Source organism: Bos indicus x Bos taurus, chromosome 20 (genome assembly GCF_003369695.1).
Source record: "Bos indicus x Bos taurus breed Angus x Brahman F1 hybrid chromosome 20, Bos_hybrid_MaternalHap_v2.0, whole genome shotgun sequence".
Lineage (NCBI taxonomy): Eukaryota > Metazoa > Chordata > Mammalia > Artiodactyla > Bovidae > Bos > Bos indicus x Bos taurus.
Genome location: NC_040095.1, coordinates 322,247 through 346,152, shown reverse-complemented (window position 1 = coordinate 346,152; position 23,906 = coordinate 322,247). Strand labels below are relative to the sequence as shown.

At 45.7% G+C, this 23,906-nt stretch overlaps 1 protein-coding gene across 2 annotated transcripts in view; it reads left to right on the top strand.

Annotated features, from left to right (window-relative positions):
* Window positions 1-18,125, top strand: part of SLIT3 (slit guidance ligand 3) — a 718,206-nt gene extending 700,081 nt beyond the window's left edge. The window contains exons 33-37 of one of the 2 annotated variants that reach the window (XM_027520393.1): window positions 8,294-8,448; window positions 9,079-9,364; window positions 10,608-10,816; window positions 11,099-11,172; window positions 13,448-13,534. In XM_027520393.1, the coding sequence (XP_027376194.1) occupies window positions 8,294-8,448; window positions 9,079-9,364; window positions 10,608-10,816; window positions 11,099-11,145 (697 nt within the window). In that variant the 3' untranslated portion in view covers window positions 11,146-11,172; window positions 13,448-13,534. Of the gene's footprint in view, window positions 1-8,293; window positions 8,449-9,078; window positions 9,365-10,607; window positions 10,817-11,098; window positions 11,173-13,447 lie in introns of both variants that reach the window. The other variant, XM_027520392.1, reaches the window with a different exon arrangement.
* The last annotated feature ends 5,781 nt before the right edge of the window (window positions 18,126-23,906 follow it).

Here is a 23,906-nt window from a genome sequence, read left to right as displayed (position 1 = left end):
TTCCATGTCTTGGCTACTGTAAATAACGTTGCAGTGGATGTGAGAGCATAGATATTTCACAAGAATTTTTGTTTCTTTCAAATAAATATCTCAAAGTGGACCTGCTGGATCATATGGTAGTTGTAACTATTTGAAGAACCTTTATACTGTTTTCCATAGTGGCTGCACCAATTTATATTCTAATAATGCACAAGCGTCCCCTTTAGTCCACATGAACTCTTGTGATCTGTCTTTTTATACTAGCCATTCCAACGAGTGTGAGGTGATGTATTGTTGTGGTTGTTGTTTCTATTTCCCCAACAATTAGTGATGCTGAACACCTTCTCATGTGCATGTTGGACATCTGTATGAATTCTTTGGGAAACTGTTTATTCAGATTTCTTGCCCATTTTTAAATCAGATTGTTTGGGTTTTTGCTATTGAGATGTATGCGTTCTTTGTATATTTTAGATATTAACCCCTTATCAAATATATGATTTACAAATATTTTCTCCCATTTCAGTAGGTTGCCTTTTCATTGTGTTGATGATTTCCTTTGCTGCCCAGAAGCTTTTCAGCGTGATGTGGTCTCATTTATTTTTTGTTTCTTGTACTCTTGGTGTCGAATCCAGAGAATCATCACCGAGATGATGTCAGGGAGATCACCACCTTTGTGCTCGTCTAGGGGTTTTACGTTTCAGATTTTATGTTTGAGTCTTTAATCCATTTTGAGTTAATTTTTGTGTATGGTGTAAGACAGTGGTGCAATTGCATACGTTTGTATGTGACTGCCCGCTCTTCTTAGCACCATTTGTCAAAGAGACGGTCCTTTCCCCATTTTATATTGGTGGTTCCTCTTTTGGAAATTCATTGACCACATGTGCATGAGTTTATTTCTGGACTTTCCGTTTAGTTCTGAAAGGTTGTTGCTGAACCACAAAAGGACGCCGGGATTCTTGGCCTCCAGAGGAGAATTCAATCCGGGGCCAGAGACGAGGCTTGATCACTCAGAGCTTTTGTGTAATAAAGTTTTATTAAAGTATAAAGGAGATAGAGAAAGCTTCTGACATAGACATCAGAAGGGAGCAGAAAGAATACCCGCCTGCTAGTTTTTACTGGATGTTATATAGTCACTAGCAGTCTGTGAATGAAAGAAAGGAATGTCTTAAAACTCAGAGAATGGCACCAGGCCCCTCATCCATACGATGTATTTTGGGATAATCTTGGCACCAGAGGAGTCATCCCGGGCTGTAAAATGATTGACTTGAGTCTTGTAGAAAGGCAGATTACCATACAAATAGTTTAATTTACATAGATTAGGGGAACAGTGTTTGAGTATAACATACTGGATTGTCAAGTTGGTTCTGAGCCATTAGGCGGAACTGACTTGAAGACAGAGACTGGGGTAAATTCGTGGTACATTAGCATAGCTTAAGACAAACATTTCCATATGAAAAATGCATTGGTTAACTCAAGATTTGAGAAAAAGTAAATTCAGGTGGAACCAGGTGTCATTATGACAACACAGTATTTTAAGAGCCACCAGGGAAGCCCCCTAAATTTGTATGCTGCTGCTGCTGCTGCTAAGTCACTTCAGTCGTGTCCGACTCTGTACGAACCCATAGACGGCGGCCCACCAGGCTCCTCTGTCCCTGGGATTCTCCAGGCAAGAACACTAGAGTGGGTTGCCATTTCCTTCTCCAATGCATGAAAGTGAAAAGTGAAAGTGAAGTGGCTCAGTCGTGCCTGACTCAGCAACCCCATGGACTGCAGCACACCAGGCTCCTCCGCCCATGGGATTTTTCCAGGCAAGAGTACTGGAGTGGGGTGCCATTGCCGTCTCCTTAAATTTGTATAGAGAAGGGGAAAAAAAAAAACCCTAGTTTGTTTCCTCCTGCCACTTAAGAGAGAGAAAAAAAAGTCTGACACTTATAGCCTATTTCCTCCGTTTGGAGACCACTGGCCTTCCTGCCTGTTACCCTCTCAGTTCCATTTATTGATGTGTCTGTTTTTATGCCAATATCTTACTATCTTGATTACTCTGGTTTTGTAATACAGTTTCAAATCCGGAAGAGCGATGGCTCCAGCCTTTTCTTCCTCAAGATTGCTTTGGCTATTCACAGTCCTTTATGGTATCATATAAATTCGATGACTACTCGATTTCTGTGAAAAATGCCATTGGAATTTTGGTAGAGATTGCATTGTATCTGTAGATTACTTTGGGTAGTATGGACATTTTAGCAATATTAATTCTTCCAGTCCCTGAGCACTGAACATCTTTCTATTTATTTTTGTCGTCTTCAGTTTCTTTCATCAGTGTCTTGCAGTTTTGAGTGTACAGGTGTTTTACTTCCTTAATTATTTTTTTCCTAGGTATTTTATTCTTTTTGATGCAATGTAAATGGGATTGTTTTCTTATTTCTCTTTCTTTTTTAAATTAATTTTTATTGGCATATAGTTGACTGACAATGTTCTGTTAGTTTCTGCTGTACAACAGTGTGAGTCAGTTATAGATATATCCACTCTTTTTTGGATTCTATTCCCATATAGGTCATTACAGAGTATTGTGTAGAATTCTCCATGCTGTACAGTAGATTCTTATCAGTTATCTATTTCATGTATCAGATCAGATCAGTCGTTCAGTCATGTCCGACTCTTTGCGACCCCATGAATCGAAGCACGCCAGGCCTCCCTGTCCATCACCAACTTCCAGAGTTCACCCAGACTCACGTCCATCGAGTCAGTGATGCCATCCAGCCATCTCATCCTCTGTCGTCCCCTTTTCCTCCTGCCCCCAATCCCTCCCAGCATCAGAGTCTTTTCCAATGAGTCAACTCTTCGCATGAGGTGGCCAAAGTATTAGAGTTTCAGCTTTAGCATCATTCCTTCCAAAGAAATCCCAGGACTGATCTCCTTCAGAATGGACTGGTTGGATCTCCTTGCAGTCCAAGGGACTCTCAAGAGTCTTCTCCAACACCACAGTTCAAAAGCATCAATTCTTCGGCGCTCAGCCTTCTTCACAGTCCAACTCTCACACCCATCCATGACCACAGGAAAATGTATAGTAGTGTTTATATGTCAGTCCCAAACTCTCATCTTATTCCTCCCCTTCTTAATTTCTCTGATAGAAATTATTAGTGTATAGAAATGAAACTTCTTTTTTATTGAAGTATAGTTGAATATAGTTTACAGTGTTACGTTAGTTTCCGGTGTACAGCAGAGTATTTACGTATATATTCTTTTTCAGATTCTCGTCCCACGTAGGTGATTACAAAAGACTGAGTATAGCTCCCATGCTGTCCAGTAGGTCCTTGTTGTTTATCTATTTTATATATAGTAATGTGTTTATGTTACTCTCAGACTCCTAATTTATCCCTCCCTCCACTTCTCCCCTTTGGTAACATGTCTGTGACTCTATTTCTGTTTTGTCAATAAGTTCATTTGTATTATTTTGTTGCTCCTACATATGAATGATATCGTATGATATTTGGCTTTCTCTGATTTACTTCACTTTGTGTGATAATCTCTAGGTCTGTCAATGTTGCTGCAAATGGCATTATTTCATTTTTTATGGCTGAGTAGTATTGTAGTATATGCGTACCACATCTATTGATGGACATTTGGGTTGTTTCATGTCTTGGCTATTGTAAGTAGTGCTGCAGTGAACATTGGGGTGCAAATATCTTTTTGAAGTATGGTTTTCTCTGGATATATGCCCAGGAGTGGGATTCCAGTATCATATGGTAACTCTATTTCTAGTTTTTTATGGAACTACCATACTGTTCTCCATAATAGCTATACCAATTTACATTCCCACTGGCAGTGTATGAGGGTCCCCTTTTCTCCAAACCCTCTCCAGCATTTATTGTTTGTAGACTTTTTGATGATGGCCATTCTGACCAGTGTGACGTGATACCTCATTGTGGTTTTGATTTGCACTTCTCTAGTAATTAGCAGTGTTGGGCATCTTGTATATCTGTTGGCCATTTGTATATCTTTTATGAAGAAATATCTGTTTAGATCTTATTTTTGGAGTGTAATTGCTTTACAATGTTGTGTTGGTTTCTGCTGTACAATGAAGTGAATCATCTATACATATATATGTATCCCGTCCCTCTTGAGCCTCTCTCCCGCCCACCGCCAACCCACCCCACTGAGTCATCACAGATCTCCGGGCTGAGCTCCTTGTGCCGACAGTAACTTCCCACTAGCTATCTGTTTTACACGTTGTAGTGTATATATGTCAGCTGCTCTCCCAGTTCATCCCACCCTCCTCTAATCCCCATGTCCACCTGTTTTCTACATCTACATCTCTATTCCTGCCCTGCATATAGGTTCATCTGTACCATTTTGCTAGATTCTATATATATGCGTTATTATGTGATATTTTTCTCTTTCTGACTTATTCACTCTGTGTGACAGACTCTGGGTCCATCCACATCACTGCAGATGACCCGATTTTGTTCTTTTGTATGGCTGAGTAACAGTTCATTGAATATATGTACCACATGTTCTTTACCCCTTCATCTGGCAACGGGCATCTAGGTTGCTCCATGTCCTGGCTACTGTAAATACTGCTGCAATGAATATTGGGGTACATGCATTAACCTCAAACTCCTAATTTGTCCCCACCCCCCTTTCCCCTTTGGTAACCATCAGTTTGTTTCCCGTGTCTGCAGATCTGTTTCTATTATATATTTGATTCATATATATGTTTTATAATCTTAATTCAAAAAGACACATTCAATTTCTTTTTCTTTCCTGATTGCTGTGACTAGGACTTCCAGAACTATGTTGCATGAAAGTGGTGAGAGTGGACTTCCCTTATCTTGTTCTGATCTTAGAGGAAACGCTTTCAGCTTTTCACTGTTGAATATGATATTAGCTGTGGGTTTGTCACACATGCCTTTGCAATATTGAGGTTGGTTCCCTCTTTGCCCACTTTCTAGAAAGCTTTTATCATAAATGGATACTGAATTTTGTCAGAAGCTTCAAATCTATTGGGATGACCATATGGGTTTTTCCCTCAATTTGTTAATATAGTGTATCAGCTGACTTGCAAATATTAAAAAATCCTTGCATCCCTGAAATAAATCCCACTTGATCACAGTATATGATCTTTTTAAGGTATTGCTGGATTTGGTTTGCTAATTTTTTCTTAAGAATTTTTTGTGTCTATGCTCATCAGTGATCTGATCTGCGATTTTCTTTTTTGTGATATCTTTGTCTGGTTTTGGTATTGGGTTGATAGTGGCTTCACAAAATGAGTTTGCAAGCGCTCCTTCCTCTGCAAGTTTTTAGAATCGTTTCAGAAGGATATGTGTTAGCTCTTCTCTAAACGTTTGATGGAATTCTCCTACGAAGCCATCTGGTCCTGGACTTTTGTTTGTTGGGAGTTTTTTAAAAAACCTTGTTTTTGGCTGCATGGGTTTTCTCTGGTTGTAGAGAGTGGGGGCTACTCTTCTTTGCAATGTGCAAGCTTCTCATTGCAGTGGCTTCTCTTGTCGCAGAGCACAGGTTCTAGGCATATGGACTTCAGTAGCTGTGGTGCATGGGTTTAGTCAGCAGAATGTGGGATCTTAGTTCCCTGATCAGGGATCAAACCCATGTCACCTGCATTGGGAAGCAGATTCTTAACCATTAGACCATCAGGCAAGTCCCTGTTGGGAATCTTTTAATCACAGATACAAGTTAAGCATTTATAACTGGTATGCTCACATCATCTATTTCTTCCTTGTTCAGTCTTGGAAGGTTGTCCTCTAAGTTTTTGTCCATCTCTTCTAGGCTGTCCGTTTACTGGCACACAGCTACCTATAGTGGTCTCTTACGGTGTTTTGTATTTCTGCAGTGTTGGTTTTAAGTTCTCCTTTTACATTTCTGATTTTACTGATTTAGGCCCCCTCCCTTTTTTCTCTTGATGAGTTTTCCTCAAGATTTATCAATTTTGTTTATCTTTTCAAAGACCAGCTTTTAGCTTCATTGATCTTTTGTATTTTCTTTTCTTCTTTTTTTTTTTTTGTTTGTTCTGCTCTTTGATTTTTTTTCCTTCTGTTAAGCTTGGATTTTGTTTGTTCTTCTTTCTCTAGTTGTTTTAGGTATATAGTTAGGTTGTTTGAGATTTTTCTTGTTTCCTGAGGTAGGCTTGTATTGCTATGAACGTCCCTATAAAAGCAAAATTGCTTTTGCTGAATCTCAGAGGTTTTGGATAGTCATGCTTTCATTTTCATTTGTCTTTAAGCATTTTTTATTTCCTTTCTGATTTCTTCAGTGATCCATTGGTTGTTTAGTAGCTTATTGTTTAGCCTTCATGTATTTGTGGGGTTTTTTTGCAGTTTCGCCTTACAGTTGGTTTCTAATCTCACTGTGTTGTGGTCAGAAAAGATGCTTGATATGATTTCAGTTTTCTTAAATTTACCAAAGCTTGCTTTGTGGCCCAGCATGTGATCTATCCTGGAGAATGTTCCATGTGCACTTGAGAAGAATGTGTGGTGTTCTGCTTTTGGATGGAACTCTCTATAGGTATGAATTAGGTCTATCTAGTCTAAATGTGTCATTTAAGGCCTGTGTTTCCCTATTTTCTGTCTGGATGATCTGTCCATTGATGTAAGTGGAGTAATGCAACTGATGTTTATAGTTTTATGTCTAGCAACTTCATTGAATTTGTTAGTTCTGACAGTTTTTCAGTGGAAACTTTAGATGTTTCTGTATATATCATCTCATTGCAAGTAGTGACAGTTCTACTTCTTTGTGATATGTATACCTTTTGGGGCTTCCCTAGTGGCTCAGTTGGTAAAGAACCTCCTGCAATGCAGTAGACCTGGGTTCGATCCCTGGGTCAGGAAGATCCCCTGGAGAAGGAAATGGCAACCCACTCCAGGACTCTTGTCTGGAGAATCCCATGGACAGAGGAGCTGGGCAGGCTGCAGTCCATGAGATCTCCAAGAGTTGGACAGACTGTGCGGCTTTCACTTTCACTTTTTTTCATACCTTTTTTCTTTCTTTCTTAGTTGCTCAGGCTGGGACTTCCAATACTATGTTGAATATAAGTGGTGAGAGCGGACGTCCTTGTTTTGTTTCCAATTTTAAAGGAAAAGCTTTCCGCTTTTCACTACTAAGTATAATATTAGTTGTGGGTTTGCCATGTGTGGCCTTTGTTATGTTGAGGAATGTTCCCTCTACACCCACTTGTTGAGGGTTTTTATCAGAAATAGATGGTTGAATTTTGTCAAGTTCTTTTTCTGCATTTATTGAGCTGATTACTTGATTCTGATCCTTGTTAATGTGGTATATCACACTGATGGATCCACTTGATCATGGTGTCTGATCCTTTCAATGTACTGTTGAATTACGTTTGCTAATATTTTATTAAGAATGTTTGCATCTGTTTTCATCAGGGATATTGGCCTGTAATTTTCATTTTTTATGGTATTCCTGTTTTTCAGTATCAGGGTGATGCGGGCCTTGTAAAAAGAGCTTGGAAGTATTCATTCCTATTCTACTTTTGGAAGAGTTTGAGAAGGATTGTTATTAAGTCTTCTTTAAATGTTTGGTAGAAAAAAAGTAAAACGAATTTTTTTGGTAGAATTCATTTATGAAGCCATCTGGCCCTAGACTTCTATTTGTTGGGAAGTTTTTGATAACTGATTCAATACCCTTAAAGGCACCCCTCGTTTTGTTGCACTTTGCTCTGTTGTGCTTCACAGATATTATATTGTTTACAAATTGAAGGTTTGTGGCAGCCCTGTGTTGAGCAAGTCTATTGGTGCCATTTTTCCAGCAGTTGCTCACTTCATGCCTGTGTGTCATATTTTGGTGACTCTAACAATATTCAACCTTTTTCACTTTTGTATTTGTTATGGTGATCAGTGATGTTTGATGTTATTACTGCAAAAATTGACTCCCTGTAGGCTCAAGTGACAGCATTTTTTTGGCAATAAAGTATTTTTAGGGTACATACATTGCTTTTTAGACAAAATGCTATTGACACTTAATGAAGTATTTAATAAACGTAACTTTTATATGCACTGGGAAACTAGAAAAGTGACTCACTTTACTGAGGTGATCTGGAACTGAACCTGCATTATCTCTGAGGTATATCTATATAGATAGATAAGACAGATGAAATGAATAAGTGGAGAAGCTATAGGTGTAACAGGTATTAAGAATTCTATGTACTGTTTTTATCTTTGTGATTTATGTTGTTTGGAATTACTCCGAGATAAAACTCAAGGAATCCCAATCAAGTTCACACATGGTACAGGCTGTGGAAGGCATTCAGCAAACTTTCTGTCTCTCTCCCTTCTCTCCTGCCCAGCGTGGAGACTGTGAATGATGGGCAGTTTCACAGCGTGGAGCTAGTGATGCTAAACCAGACCCTGAACCTGGTGGTGGACAAAGGAGCCCCCAAAAGCCTGGGAAAGCTCCAGAAGCAGCCAGCAGTGAGCATCAACAGCCCCCTCTACCTTGGAGGTAAACCCCATCTCCTCCCACCTGTCCCTTGTACTCTGGTACCCACACCCAGGCCCACTGGTGGGGCTCATAGCTCTCATCTCAGCACCCACTGTCAAAGCCAATCAAGGGAGGCTTCCTGCAGGAAGTGATGGCCAAGCTGCTTCCTAAAGGGTGAACAGTTAGCCAGGTCATGGGGAAGAGAAGAGAAAAGGAGAGAGGGCAGGGCTCCTTCTGAGAAACTACAAGTTGTTCAGGGGCTGGGAGAAGGTGAAGATGAAATGGGGAGGGAGGAGATGCAGACAGGGTGCAGACCCTCCAATATGCAGGCTCGCCTCGGCTCTGCCACCTCCTCTGATGCTTTGAGGCTCAGCTGATGTGTATGGAGGAGCATGTTTAAAATTAAGCGCATTCAAAGGCCAAAGAGAGAAGAAGCGACCAGCCTGGCAGAGCCTGGGCCTGAAGCACAGCCTTGCGCTCGTAGTTCTCAAAGGGTTATGTACAAAAAGACCCAAAAAGGACCAGAGTAGGCTGTTCAATACTGAGATTCCCAAGGCTTGTCCCCAAGAGTCCACCTCCGAGGGCTGGGATGTGGGCGTGCAGGGTGGGCGGGGCGGGTCTTCAGGTTGCCGTCTGGTGCCCCTCCCGCAGGCATCCCCACCTCCACCGGCCTCTCAGCCTTGCGCCAGGGCATGGACCGGCCGCTGGGTGGTTTCCACGGCTGCATCCACGAGGTGCGCATCAACAACGAGCTCCAGGACTTCAAGGCCCTCCCCCCACAGGCCCTGGGCGTCTCGCCGGGCTGCAAGTCCTGCAGCGTGTGCAGGCACGGCCTGTGCCGAGCCGTGGAGAAGGACAGCGTGGTGTGTGAGTGCCACCCGGGCTGGACCGGCCCGCTGTGCGACCAGGAGGCCCGCGACCCCTGCCTTGGCCACAGGTCTGTGTTCCGCGCCCTCCCCGCTCCCCCGTCACCCCCGCCCCAGCAGGAAGTGAGCACAGATGGAAGCTGGAAGGACTGCAGTCAGACTGCAGGCAGGACCTGTGGGGGGGCTGCTCAGAAGGTCAGGCACTTACACAAAGAGCAGGTTTTGCTCAGAAGGGATGTCAGTGTGCCAGAGCCTGGGTGAAAAGTGCTTGTCAAATGACCGTCAGAGCCTGCCTAGAGTTGCAGCAGCCCCCACGTGCCTCCGAGCCAAGTGGAATGGGGCACCAGTGCACACATGCCATGGCAGGTGGGTGCATTTCAGCCCCAACTCAGCTCGCCTATCAGCAGTGCCCCCCCATGCAGGCACCAGGGGTGTATAGCCAGACAGAGATGAATCATGGCCTAGCTCTGGCATTCATTATGCATTCAAATACTGAGGGCCTACGATGTGTCGGACCTTGTACCAAACCTAAGACGTCCAGCGTCCTCAGTGTTCAGAGATCTGAATCAACCGAAACCAACATTGGAGCCATGCCTGGTAACTGGCGTGGCTGAGCAAGCTGGGACTTGATATTGTGAATAGGAAGCGAAGGACAGCTGGAAGGGGGCAGGGTCTCCTGGGTCGCTCTGAAGTGTGTATGCATGTTTGACTCTACAGTGAATATGTCCACAATGAAGCCTGGCTCTGAACATCATCCCAGTAGGGAGAATGCTGCAGCATGATTAAGAACCCAGGCTGTGGCATCACTTTGTCCTCTGTGAGATGTAGATAAGACTGTCTACTGCACAGGTATATAGAGGAGAGGCGATGGTAGAAAATAAGACTGATGTTGGGGGTAAAGTACGTGCTCTAATGCCTGACACAGGGCAGGTGGTAGCTGGTGGTAGTGGTAGGAATAGTCATGTTAACAGTTAAGATGGCAGAACAGTTAAACTGGTTGGAGACTGCTTAGGTTTCTCTGAGCAGTGACTTGCCACCAAGACTGGTGGGCTCTGATATCTGGGTATGAAACAGCCAATAAGCCAGCCTTGTTGCACTCACAGCTGACAGTGGTCTTCGGTGATACTCACGAGCTCCAGCTGATTGATACTGGGCCACTGGGCTGGCAGAGGGCGGACCATGTGATGGAGCAGGCCTAGGATCGCGTGGCTCCAAGACCCCTGGTCCGAGCCCGGGAGTGGCTGGGGTGGACAGAGAAAGCCTGCAGCTGCTCTGCCTGCCTGGTTCCCCTCTCACCCTTACCTCTGCCCCCAGCTGCATCCAGGGGAAGTGTGTGGCATCCGGAACCTCCTACGTGTGCAGGTGCACCGAAGGCTATGGAGGGGCCTTGTGCGACCAGAAGAATGACTCCAACAGCGCCTGCTCAGCCTTCAAATGTCACCAGGGACAGTGCCACGTCTCAGATCGAGGGGAGCCCTACTGCCTGTGCCGGCCTGGCTTTAGTGGGGAGCACTGTGAACAAGGTGGGTCCAGTGTGCACAGGGGAGGGGCCTCAGAGGGATGCCGGGGTCAGGGTCAGACTCCACCTTCATCCCGCGGCCTGAGTTCCAAGTCTAGCTGCGCCACTTAGAGGCTGCGCGACCCTCATTGAGTCACCTACTGAGCCTCAGATTCCTTCACTTTGAATATGGGAGCAACGCTGTACCTTCCTGTATGAGCTATCCATTGCTGCATAATAAATTAGCACCAGAACATAGCAGTTCAGAACTGCACTAAACATGCTCTATCCCACATGGTTCCTGTAGGTCAAAGATTCAGAAACAGCTTGGCAACCTTGAGGGACCCAAACTGAAACTGTCTAACAAACAGCCAGGACTAGGTGAGCTGTCTGGTCACCCTTTCTCCCCTCTCCCCTCCCTTTATCCTGTTCCAGTTGCCAGCCCTTGAGCTGCCAGCGTAGCCCTCTAAGCAGCACCACTGGCTCACTGGGGAACTTATTAGCAATGCAGACGCCCAGGTCCTGCCCAGACCTTTCGAATCAGAACCTGCATTTTAATAAGAGCCCGTGGTGACTCTTACACACACTAATATTTCAGCTGTTGCTCTGCAGTGTCCTTCCAATCCTCCTGCCATTATTGGGTCAACAGAAGACAGCTCCTTGGTCTGATCCCATTTTGAAAACATTAAATTACTTACCTCCCTTAGTGGCCCCTTTAGTGCGTTAATCAAAAAAGCAAAGTTGAAATTATGTTACAGTTGAAATGGTTCTGTCTCCTCTTGGAGGTTTTTCTCTGGCACGGAACCTGAGTCTTTGTTTCCCTCCCTGTCACCAGAATCCCAGGCGGGTCACCCCCCACTAGAGGACTCTTTCACATTTTATACCTTGTTAAAATACCATTCTTAACTAACTTTGTTAAATAATGTATTTTGAAATAATTTCAGATTTACCAGAAAAGTTGCCAGAACAATACAAACAGCACCCCTTTTCCCTTCAACTCGACGGCCCAGTGTGCGGAGTTTGCGTTCCACCCCTCCCCACATCACACACACCTGTGATCATGAGTCTCTTTTCTATCCTTTTAACTGTGATCATGAGTCTCTTTTCTATCCTTTTAACAATCTCATAATTTTGAAAAACTACATCAAGCTTTACAAAATTCACATGACATCACATTAACCACCTAAAGCTTTAAAATGCACTCACAATCCCTCTGATGCTCATAAGAGCCCATGAAGAGGCGGGAAGGACCAGGAAATGTGTCACTATTTTCCAGACAAGGAAACTGAGGGTCAGGATGGCAAGGGACTGGTCCAAGGCCGAGAGGCCGAAGACCCCGTGTGGCCAAGGTGCATTGCTCCATTTTTCACTGCCTTGCTCCACATGCCCTCCCAGTGGACTGAGGACAGCAGCAGGGTCAAGGTGAGAAGCTGGGTCAGGAACCAGAGGATTAAGCAGATCCTCGGGGTTCCTGCCTCTCATTTCTACAACTTGTACAAAAGCTCACACGCATACCCTCGGGCTCATTGACTCCTCTTCCTCTTTCACACCTCAACTCCAGCATCACTTCCCAGAAAGACAGTATCTGGCCCCTAGGCTAGTCAGGCTCCTTTACTAAGTATTTTGTGTAAACCTGTCCTGTTTCTTCAGCTCAGTTGATCATTACAAATATATGTATTTAAATGACTATATAGTGTCTAGACTCTACACCAATGGAGACAGGCTACTGTGAATAGTGAGGACTGGGGCAAACTGGATATTTCCTGTCCTGTCTAAAGTTCTCAGCTTCAGCCCATCACTGCCATGCAGGGATGCAGGCTTGGCTTCCCAGACCCCTTGGTTTTCAAAGAAACCAGATATCCCAACGTTTAGATGAAATATTCAGGGTTTTTTTTATGTTGGCATTTAATTTGGTTGTTAAGCACCTATGGTACAATCAACATATGTGTGGGATGGGGTGTGAGATGGGGTTGAGCCCTCAGTCCACCAACTTGCCACATCTACTTTGGTCTTTAAGTTCCCTGAAGGAAGGGACCAAGCCTGATCTTGTCACTTTTATATCCTCAGGGCTTAGTTTACACTGGGCGCTAGTGGTAAAGAATCTGCCTGCCACTGCAGGAAGCGTCTGATCCCTAGGTCAGAAAGATCCCCTGGAGGAGGGTAGGGCAACCCACTCCATATTCCTGCCTGGAGAATCCTATGGACAGAAGAGCCTGGAAGGCTACAGTCCATGGGGTTACAAAGAGTTGGACACGACTGAGCAACTGAGCACGCACGCACACACACAGCCTGGCATAGAAAAGGCACTAAGCTTTCATGAAATAGACGGGTTAATGGAGAGGTTCCTAACCCCTGCGCCATGGACAGGATGGTTTGTGGCGTGTTAGGAACCAGGCACAGCAGGAGGTGAGCAGCAGGCAAAACTAAAACCATCTCCCTACCTACCCCATCCATAGAAAAATTGTCCTCCGTGAAACTGGTCCCTAGTGCCAAAAAGGTTGGGGACCTCTGGGATAACGGGTGGACAGATGGATGGAAGGAGGAGAGAATGTATAAGCACATATGGTCCTCAGACCACAAGTGTTTTGGAGCAGCCTACCCTGGCCCGCCCCCTGCACCACCAACGCCGTGTCCTTGCCTCTTGTGCCCTCTGCAGAAACGCCTTGCCTCGGAGAGGTGGTCCGAGAGGTGATCCGCCGCCAGAAGGGTTATGTATCATGTGCCACGGCCTCCAAGATACCTGTCATGGAGTGTCGTGGGGGCTGCGGGCCCCAGTGCTGCCAGCCCACCCGCAGCAAGCGGCGGAAGTACGTCTTTCAGTGCACAGACGGCTCCTCGTTCGTGGAAGAGCTGGAGAGACACTTAGAGTGCGGCTGCCGCCCGTGTTCCTAAGGCCCCTGCACCCGCTCTGCCTCCTGGGCTCCGGCCGGGCGGATGGGGACGGCCACCGGTCTCCCGCCTGCGAGGCCTGGAGTGAAGAAGTGGGAACCGGAGAGGAAGCAAAAGAAGAAAAGAATATTAAGTATATTGTAAAATAAACAAAAAATAGAACTTATTTTTATTATGGAAAGTGACTATTTTCATCTTTTATTATATAAATATATCACACCATCTGAGTATATGTACCATATAGTGAGTTATTTTTACCAGATTTTTTGTTCCATGTTGTGTAATTGTCATGTTTTTATAAACAGCTGTTAAAAGTTTTAAGGGAAAAAAAGAACTAATAAAAATGTTTTAAAACAAAAGGATGAACACAAAGAAGTGACAGCCTGACTGAGGCAGAAGGAGGAGGCTTAAATGTTTAGGTAACACTATTGTGTCGGCAGAAAGGAGGACCTGCTTACAGAGCTCAGGAAACGGAATCAGAAGAGGAAGACAGTAAAGGAAGAGATTTTCCTTTGTTTCTTCTGACCTTTACTGACTTTTCTTCCTTCCCTGGAAGCACCCAGCTTTTCAGCCCTGGTGGTTGAGGCCCAGGGTGTGCACTTCTTCCAGGAAAAACCTCTGAGCCCTGGGTCCTGCAGGGTCAGAGCTCACAGCCCCGCCCCTTCCTGGCTGCCCTTGCCTCCATTCTGGGACTGTCTGAATCTGCCACAGGCTTAGTCTGAGCCTGTTTGGCCAAATCTGAAAATAGTGCCCCTTTTCCTGCCTGTCCCCAGAAAGGCAGTCCCCCTGTGGCTCCCCCAGGGGCACGGTGCTCACCCGTCTCCTCGGGCCCTAGCCCTGGCCCTTCCTCTGGAAGTTCTGAGCCACTCTCCTCCCTCGGTCCACCTCATATTGGAAGGCAAAATCAGGAGAACAGGCAGCCAGGGCTCCTGGGAATGAGGAGGGTCAGGAGCCAAGCCTGCCCACAGCTCTGGAAAGTTCTGGAAGGCTCCTGCCATGGGACAGATAGGCCTCTGAGACCTCATCCTCCAGGTCGTTATCTTTATGACAAAGACGCCATGCCCATCTGCAACACTTTTCCACGCATAGCCATAATGCACCCTACTCTGTCCACATATCCCCTGCCCCTGAGAACGTATTCCTGTTTCATAGATGAGGAAACTGAGGCCTCTTTTACCCCAGTAATTCACCTTATGCCTCATCTATGATAAGTGGAAGACCAAAGCCCAAACTCTAAACTCTGGTTTCCGTCTCCAGAGTAGCATAAATGCAGGAGGATCAGGCAGCTAAAGTTGTCAGAGAAGCCCTGCCAGGAAGGGAAAGTCAATTTTTTCCGGTATTTTTCCTGTTCTCGTTTTGCTTCCTTAATATCCAGAAAGACTAGACCGAGAGACTTAGGTATCAGGGAATGTGAGCAAGGCCAGCCCACTCAGCGCAGACTGCTGAAGGAGACTTGTCCCTGCCCCATCCCTGTCCACCCCCTCCCACCCCCATCAGGCCAGACAGCCCAGGGGCCAGCCACTCACACCAGCCTCTGGGCCCACAACCATCGCTCCCTCCCCCAGGAGCCTCCCCTGCAGAAGCACCAGGGAAGAGAGAGCGGAGTGCAGTGGACCGTCAGCACTGAGCATCCCCAGAAGAGCCTCGAGGTTCTTGCAAGCCGAAGGCTCAAAGAGTCCAAGGGGAGAGAAAAGAAAGGAGGATGGAAGAAAAATAGGAGGAAGGAGGAGGAGTGGGAAGGAAGGGGGACTGAGGGAGAAAGAGAACAAAGAAGAGATGATGAAGAGGAGAGAGGGATAAGATGGGGCATTTTCTTTAAAATTTGTATATATAATATACATCATGTTCCAGGTACTTACTGTACCTTATGATGACTGTTTTACGTATTAATGGCTAGGTTGGCTTAGTGCTTCCTACATTATACATCAGGTACCACTCTAATTTATATATATTAACATATAATATACATTTAATTCTCTAAACAACTCTGTAGTAAAGACACTGCTAACCCATCTTACAGTTCAACAAATTGAATCATGGAAAAGTTAACTTGCACAAGAACAGATGCCTAGTAAATTACAGAGCCGGGATTTAGGCCCAGCCTGACTCCAGGACTTTCTCTTCATGGGAAGGAGACAGGTCCTGCTTCTAAGGATTCTACAGTTTGAGGCAGAAACAATCATGGAAATAGATAATTGCTTTAGTATATGGAAGTAGCTGTCCAGAGTAAGGAATTTCCAAATCTTGAGTCTTCAAGAATGAATAGGAGTTTGCCAGGACACAGGGGAGGGAGTTGAAATTTCCATGATTCTCTATGAATAGGAGTTTGCCAGGACACAGGGGAGGGAGTTGAAATTTCCACGATTCTCTGTTAAAAAGCAGGGAAGTGTGAAAAGACCTGGCATGTTTGGGGGCAGTCAGAGATCTGGAGTGGCAGGAGTGTGGCTGCATACTGGGGGGCAGGGATAAATGGGGAAGACAAGAAGGCAGGAGTTTGACCACAAAAAGCCACGTGTAGCAGGCTAGACCACAGGGCTCCAGCAGGTTTTTGAGCAGGGGAAGTAGAACAAGCTCTGTTTTAGGAAAAGAGCTGGTGGCAAAGTAGAGAAAGGTCTGGGAGAAGAAGACAGGGCTTTGCCACCCAAAATGGCCTTGGGGTTCCCCCCAGTTCCTGACTTTGGTTTATTGAGGCTAGACAACACTCATTTCCAAATGGGTCACAAAGTCCTTGTGGTGGTTCAGAAGCTCTGCCCTGGGAGGGGTCTCCCCAGTACCCCTCCCAACCCCACACACTCCCAGCCCTCCTCATGCATGCAGGTGGTCCTGAGCCTTATTCTGCCACCGACATTCCTACCCAGCTCTCCCCACCCAGCACAAAGCCCACCCAGCTCGCCATCTTGAGAGCCCCACCCAGAGTCCCTGACTTTCTCAGAGGACTCGCCAAGCTCACAGCTTTCCCTTCATCTGCCCTAAGCATTCTGAGGCCTTTCTCTGCCAGCCACCCCCTGGGACCAATACCTAATCAGTCACAGTCAGCCAAGACAGCCAAAAGGACAAGATTCTTTCAGGGCGGCTGCTGGGGTAGGGGGCGATTTTGAGCCTTCCCTCCTCAATTTTGGAAGCTCTGACTTTATGAAATGCCAAACTCAGTGCCATTAAGAAAATTCTCCCCAAATGAAGTCTCTCTAACAAATGGAGGTTAAAACTCTTAGTGGAGCAGGCAAATTCTAGAAAGTCCCATGGGGCAGAAGCAGTTCAGTTAACCTGCACATTCAGTGGTTCAATGCTTGTGTGTGAGGATGCACACATGCACAGAAGCAGCAGCTCAGGCTGTTTCCCCCCTGAGCAGGGCTCGGGGGAGTGGAAGGAAACGTCCCTTTTTAACTCAACCAAGGGACCCTAATGAGAGAATGTACTTAAAAGTTCTTTGTAAAGTATAAACTAAAGACTTTAAATGTAAGATGCTACTGTTATTATTACTGTTGTTGTTGCTATTAATGACATGCCAAAAGGCCCTTTAGACAAGATGGCTTTGCCTTTTCAATTTCATTGAAAAGAAACAGAGTCTGAAACTTCAGAAAGATGACAGAGAGGAGGAAAAGTGGGAAAGAGGCAAGGAAAGGGAGGGAGATCCCGGAGGGCCAGGGAAAGAGGCGAAAATCCCCAGGACAACCCTCAGGAACATAGAGGTGGCCAGAATGGGAACTGAGCCAACCTTGCCCTTCACCAGATACAAAGCTATCAACAGACTAAAAACCCTTAGGCTGAGCAGCCAGCCACTGCCTTTGCTAGGAGAGAAGCCCCTGGCATAAGTGGATCTGCCCCCCAAAACAAAGGATCCCAGATATCAGAGTGGGAGGAACCCATAGGGGCCCTTGGTGGCTAGAACACCGATAATCAGAGCAATGGCACTTCTAGACCAGAGACCAAGGTCATCCAGGAAATCAACACCAGGAGCAGGTAGAGACTACCCAGGCTAAAGTTCTTCCTGCGACTCCCCAGGGGCATCCAGGCAGCGCAAAGCCTGAAACACTCTCCAATTAGTGGCCAGGAAAGTGTCTGCACTTTCCCTCACAGCCGTCTCCCGGTGTCCTCAGGTGGTCCGCAAGCTGGGGCGTGGTCTGGTTTGGTAACGCTTAACCACACTTCCCAGTCTGGGTTAGACAGTGCCATAGGAAACACTTGGGGAAAGTTGACGAGAGATGCCAGCTAGCAGGGCCAGCAAAGACAGAATGGGGCATTTGGCAAAGCTTATTTCTCTAACTCAATAAGTTTCTAAAAAGAAAACTTTTAAGATTTTTTTTTTAAAAAACAATGTAATAGGGCCACTTCACCAGTACGGGATAAATAATGTGCTTTTTTTTCAACAGACTGTCATATGCTGATATCATTAAAATAAATGGATAAGAGAGCCATCAGATGCTCTTGTGAATACCAGAAGCTTAGCCCTCCTCTGTGATGTGTGTTTTATTTTTACTCCTGACCTTCGCACTCCCTGGGGCAAAGATGACTGCATTCATGGTTGGGGCAAGTCTGGTGTGGAATAAGTGAAAAAAATTGGCTTCTTGCACCATGACGTGGGAAAAATGGATCCAGAGTTCCCCAGAGATACGGAAGAGAAAACCGAACACATGGCCACATGGCATAGGGTCTGCAGGGCGTGTGCTCACATACTGGATGCCAAGGGTCACAGAAGAGGAAGCCACTCCAGCACAGAGAACATGATATGAAGGAAGATTTCCTCCCGGGCACTCCAATTAATTAAATCCCCTCCTTTCATCATTTCTTCCATAAGCAGTTACTGAAGATCTGCTTTGTGCCAGGTTCTGATCTAGGCAGTAAGGACTACAAAGATGACCAAGATAAATTCCTTCCTCTCCTGGAGCTTAACTTTCAACTGAGTGTCAACCAACAATCAAAAAGGGACTTCCCTGGTGGTCCAGTGGCTAAGATGCTGAGCTCCCAACGCATGGAGTCCAGGTTCAGTCCCTGGTCAGGGAACGAGATCCCACATCCCACAACTAAAAGTTTGCAAGCCACAACTAAAGATCAAAGATCCCACATGCTACAACTAAGACTCAGTGCAAACAAACAAGTAAATAAATAAACATATAAAACAAGAAATCAACCAAAGGAAACATCAGATAATATTTAAAAAGTAGAGATGGGCTGGCACATTAGCTGGTGGGTACTTTACACAGCGAATTTGAGGAAGGCCTCTCTGAAGAATGTGAACCCAGGGTGGGGTAAAGAAGAAACAGAAGAAGCCTAGCCCTGCAGCCCTCCCTACCTGTCTGCCCTCACACAGGTCTCATTTGAGGGAGGTGGATAGCCCAAGATCCTTAGGAGGCCAGAGCTGATGCCATGAGCAAGAGACCACTAGGAGAGGACTAGTGAGTGAGGGGAGGGGGCAGACCCCACCCTCGGCTTCCAGCCAAGAGGCTTCCTTGGGGGCCCAGGGCCTCTCTGAATGAGAAATGCCAAGGGTCTGGAGGCCACCACTGGCTGGATGCAGGTCACCTTCACTTCCCTGGAAGATGGCTTTTATCTCCCCTGTGACGAACCCCACTGGGAAAAAGACTCTGGTGGGCAGCAGATTCACCAAGCGTCAGCAAATAACCCAGGCACTCCTTTGCCTGCTATTTCCTGAGCAAGAGAGAGCTGCACAGGCCAGGTGCTCCGAGCCCCCATCAACACACCTTTGACATGAGCGTCCCACCTCTCAGCATGAAAGAAAGAAATTGGGAGTGGGGGTGGGGGATGGGGAGGAGGTAGGTTTTGTGTGGCATGCACTGTCACATAGCCCAAAACACACAAATCATGTCACATAGCCTGATTCACACACACACTGTGTCACACAGCCTGGCACACACACACATAGTCACACAGCCTCACAAACACACACACACACACAGTCACACATCCTGGGCATCCCTGCCAGGAGGAGCTGCTGGTCAGGAGCCCACAGCCTCCATTTTCCATGCTTAAAACAAAGAGCCCTTCCTTCCAGGTTTGGAACTGATAGATCTATTTCCTCTCAAGTTCCTGTTTGTATCCATCCATTGCAGATCTTCTCAACTGGGAAGGACTCTGCCTGCACCCCCACCCCACCCCCGCCAGGAGACATTTGGAGATGTCTAGACACATTTAGATTGTGTGACCAGGGCAGGGGGTGCCACTGGCACAGAGTGGGTGGAGGTCATAAATGCTGTTCAACATCCTAAAATGCACAGCACAGCCTCCACAATTGAGAATTATCCTGCCCAACATATCAGTAGTCCTAAGACTGAGAAACCCTGGCTTGGACTAATTGGATCCTTCACTGAACAGTTGGCTGGAATCATGGAGAAAGGAAGGATGTAGGAGTGCTAAATAGATACAAATAGTGGCCTCTTCAGGGGAGGATGGTCTCTCTGTCAGAACACATAGCAGGCTGATGATCATACTTGCATTTATAATGTCATTATTGATGGGGGATGGGGAATCCCAGCTGAGCTATCTCAAATTCTGAAAGGTGATGCTGTCAAAGTGCTGCACTCAATATGCCAGCAAATTTGGAAAACTCAGTAGTGGCCGAAGGACTGGAAAAGTTCAGTTTCATTCCAACCCCAAAGAAGGGCAATGCCAAAGAATGTTCAATCTACCACACAATTGCACTCATCTCCCATGCTAGCAAAGCATTGCTCAAAATTCTCCAAGCTAGGGTTCAACAGTACATGAACCAAGAACTTCCAGATGTTCAAGCTGGATTCAGAAAAGGTGTATTCTTTACCAACTGAGCTATGAGGGAAGCCCTTTGACTGTGTGGATCACAACAAACTATGGAAAATGAAAATTCTTAAAGAGATGGGACTACCAGACCACCTTACCTGCCTCCTGTGAAACCTGTATGCAGGTCAAGAAGCAACAGTTAAAACTGGACATGGAACAAGAAATTGGTTAAAAATTGGGAAAGGAGTACATCAAGGCTGTATACTGTCACCCTGCTTATCTAACTTTTATGTAGAATACACCATGCAAAACGCTGAGCTGGATGAAGTACAAACTGGAATTAAGATTGCAGGAAGAAATATAAACAAACTCAGACATGCAGATGACACCACCTTAATGGCAAAAAGCAAAGAGGAACTAGAGAGCCTCTAGATGAAAATGAAAAAGGAGGGGTGAAAAAGCTGGCTTAAAACGCAACATTTGAAGGTGGAAGAAGATGATGGAGGAGTAAGACAGGGAGATCGTCAACCTCCCCACAAATACATCAAAACTCATCAAGATACGGAACAACTCCTTCAAAGCAACCTCTAGGCGACAGCAGAAGACCCCAGGCCTCCAGGAGGGCAGGCTAAGCTCCCTGGAATGAGGTTGGAGAGAGGATGGAGACACAAAAAGGGAAGAGACTGAGAACTCCAGGACGGAGCCTGTGCCCCCAGGGGGTGGGGGAGCTGCGCAGAAGGAAGAGGCCGGGTGCACTGGGAGGCTCCTCACAGGTGGGACTAAGTGGGGAGCTGCAGAATCTTAGCTGTTGTGGCAGAGCAGGGACCCAGAGGGCAGAAAACAGAGAAAGCTGCACTTCTCAACCTATAAGCAGCTCACAGACCATGGCCCCAACCAGATGGCAGGCTTGGAGAACCCAGAAAAGCACACAGAAGCCCCACGGTGCGGAGAGAGGAGCGCACAAGCCCCGCAACACAGAGGACGAGCTCGGGGTGCTGAGGGAGACCCACACAAGTCTCCACGACACAGAGGGCAGGGCTGGGGAGCTGAGAAAAGATCCACACAAAGCCCCCACCTAGCAAGCTTCCGGAGAAGGCAATGGCACCCCACTCCAGTACTCTTGCCTGGAAAATCCCACGGATGGAGGAGGCTGGTAGGCTGCAGTCCATGGGGTCGCTAAGAGTCAGATATGACTGAGTGACTTCACTTTCACTTTTCACTTTCATGCATTGGAGAAGGAAATGGCAACCCACTCCAGTGTTCTTGCCTGGAGAATCCCAGGGATGGCGGAGCCTGGTGGGCTGCCGTCTATGGGGTCGCACAGAGTCGGACATGACTGAAGCGACTTAGCAGCAGCAGCAGCAGCAAGCTTCAGCCTGCAGTGCAGGACGAGACCAGGGGACAGAAGCACCAGCAAAGATCCCAGGGACAGGGGGCGGATGCAGTGAGGGTATGCTGAGAGGGCCGCCCCGACGCAGCTGCAGAAACAGACGCACCCACCACTGCGGAGCCAGGAGGGCTGCCCATGGACATGCCGAACCCACAGACAGCCCAAACCTACTACTGGACACTGTGCTGCCCTTCAGAGATGAGATCCACTCCACCAACCAGAACACAGGCACAAGCTCCCCCAACCAGGAAAACACCACAGGACACTAATCCAAACCTGTCCCCAGGGCAGACTCCACAACCAAGAAGAACTACGATCGCGAGAACTTCCTTTTTTTCTTCTCTTTTAAATCACACTGTTTACACCCCTTAAATATTTCTACCTTGGCATTAACCTTTTGCAGTGCTGTGGCATTTTCCTTTTATTAAGAATTTTTTTCCTTTGTAATTTCTTTTATTTTGGTTTTGTTATGTTTGACTGCTTTTATAGTTCTTTACTGGCTGTAGCTATTCCTGAATATATATAAATCTTTTTACATATATCTATTTATCTTTGATTTTCTATTTTTCTGTTTTTCTCTCTCTCTTTTTTTTTTTTTACCTTCTCTTCCACCCCTTCCTTTTCTCCCTCTTCTCTCTTTTTTTTTTTTTTTTTTCTCCTGTTGGCACTCTGCTCAGTCTCTGTTTTCCATATTGAGCATTCATTAGCTCTGCTTTTAATTGGTGGACGTCAACTTTGATTTCCTTTGCTCACCAAGTCAATCTCCTGTACTCTGTTCTTTAGAATACTTTGGTTATATCTGTGTGTGTGGAAGTGTGTGCATATGTCCCATTATTTCTATAATTACCTGTCTGATCTTGTATTTACCATCTATCTGGGTTCATCTTTTATTTCATGTCACATTTTGCATTTTGTCTTGGTATGTTTGCTTTAACCCCCTTTGATGCCAAAACAAATGACTTATGGAGCCCCGATCTCCTGACCAAGGATCACACCTGAATCATTGATGTGGGAACATTAAGTCCAAGATCCCAGACTGCCAAATAACTCCTAACCCCAGGGGATATTGATTACTGAGAACTTTGACACTTGTACACAAAGCCTAGTATCACCCAGCTATTGACAGCATCCACTCCAGGACACTTTATCCAAACAACAAGCTGGACAAAAACACAAAAACAATCATCAACAGACAGGAGTCCCACAGACTCCAAAATATACAGCTTCACACAGCCCTGCCCATCAGATGAAAAAGAAAAAAAAACCTCATCTCCTCCTATTAGAATGCAGGCATAGCTCACCCTTTAACAAGAAGTCAACACAAACCATTGAACCAACCTTTCCCTCCAAGGGCAAAAAACCAAAAGGAAGAAGGAATACAACCCTAAAGGCTGGGAAAAGGAGACCTCAAACAGAATAAGTTTGGGGGGAAAAAAAATGAAAAGACAGAGAAATACAGCACAGAACAAGGTAGAAACCAAGACCAAATAAACGAAGAGGAAATAAGCAATCTACCTGAAAAAGAATTCAGAATAATGATAGTAAAGATGTTCAGAAGCCTTGAAAATAGAATGGAGAAAATGCAAGAAACACAGTTAACACACTTACCAAGGACATAGAAGAAATAAAGACAAAGCAAACAGAGAAGAGAGATGAATAACACAAACTCTGAAATTAAAAATACTCTGTGCTGTGCTGTTTAGTCATGTCTGACTCTCTGCAACCCCATGGACGGTAGCCTGCCAGGCTCTTCTGTCTATGGGGATTCTCCAGGCAAGAATACTGGAGTGGGTTGCCACGCCCTCCTCCAGGAGATCTTCCCAACCCAGGGATCAAACTCAAGTCTCCCACATTGCAGGCAGATTCTTTACCATCTGAGCCACCAGGGAAGCTTTTTCTAGGCAGGCCTTTTTTAACAAGTTAGATGTTTTTAATTGCTTATGCAAAAAGAGCCAGTTTTGCAGTTTCAAAGGAAAAACAAATTTCATTTAACCAGTTTTCTGTGGAGTCTAAAGAATATCATGACCATCCTATGTCAAAAACGTCATCTCACATCAAATCTCACCATAAACCCCACACCCCATGTGGTGATCCACAATCAGGAGGGAACTCACAACCCTGAGCT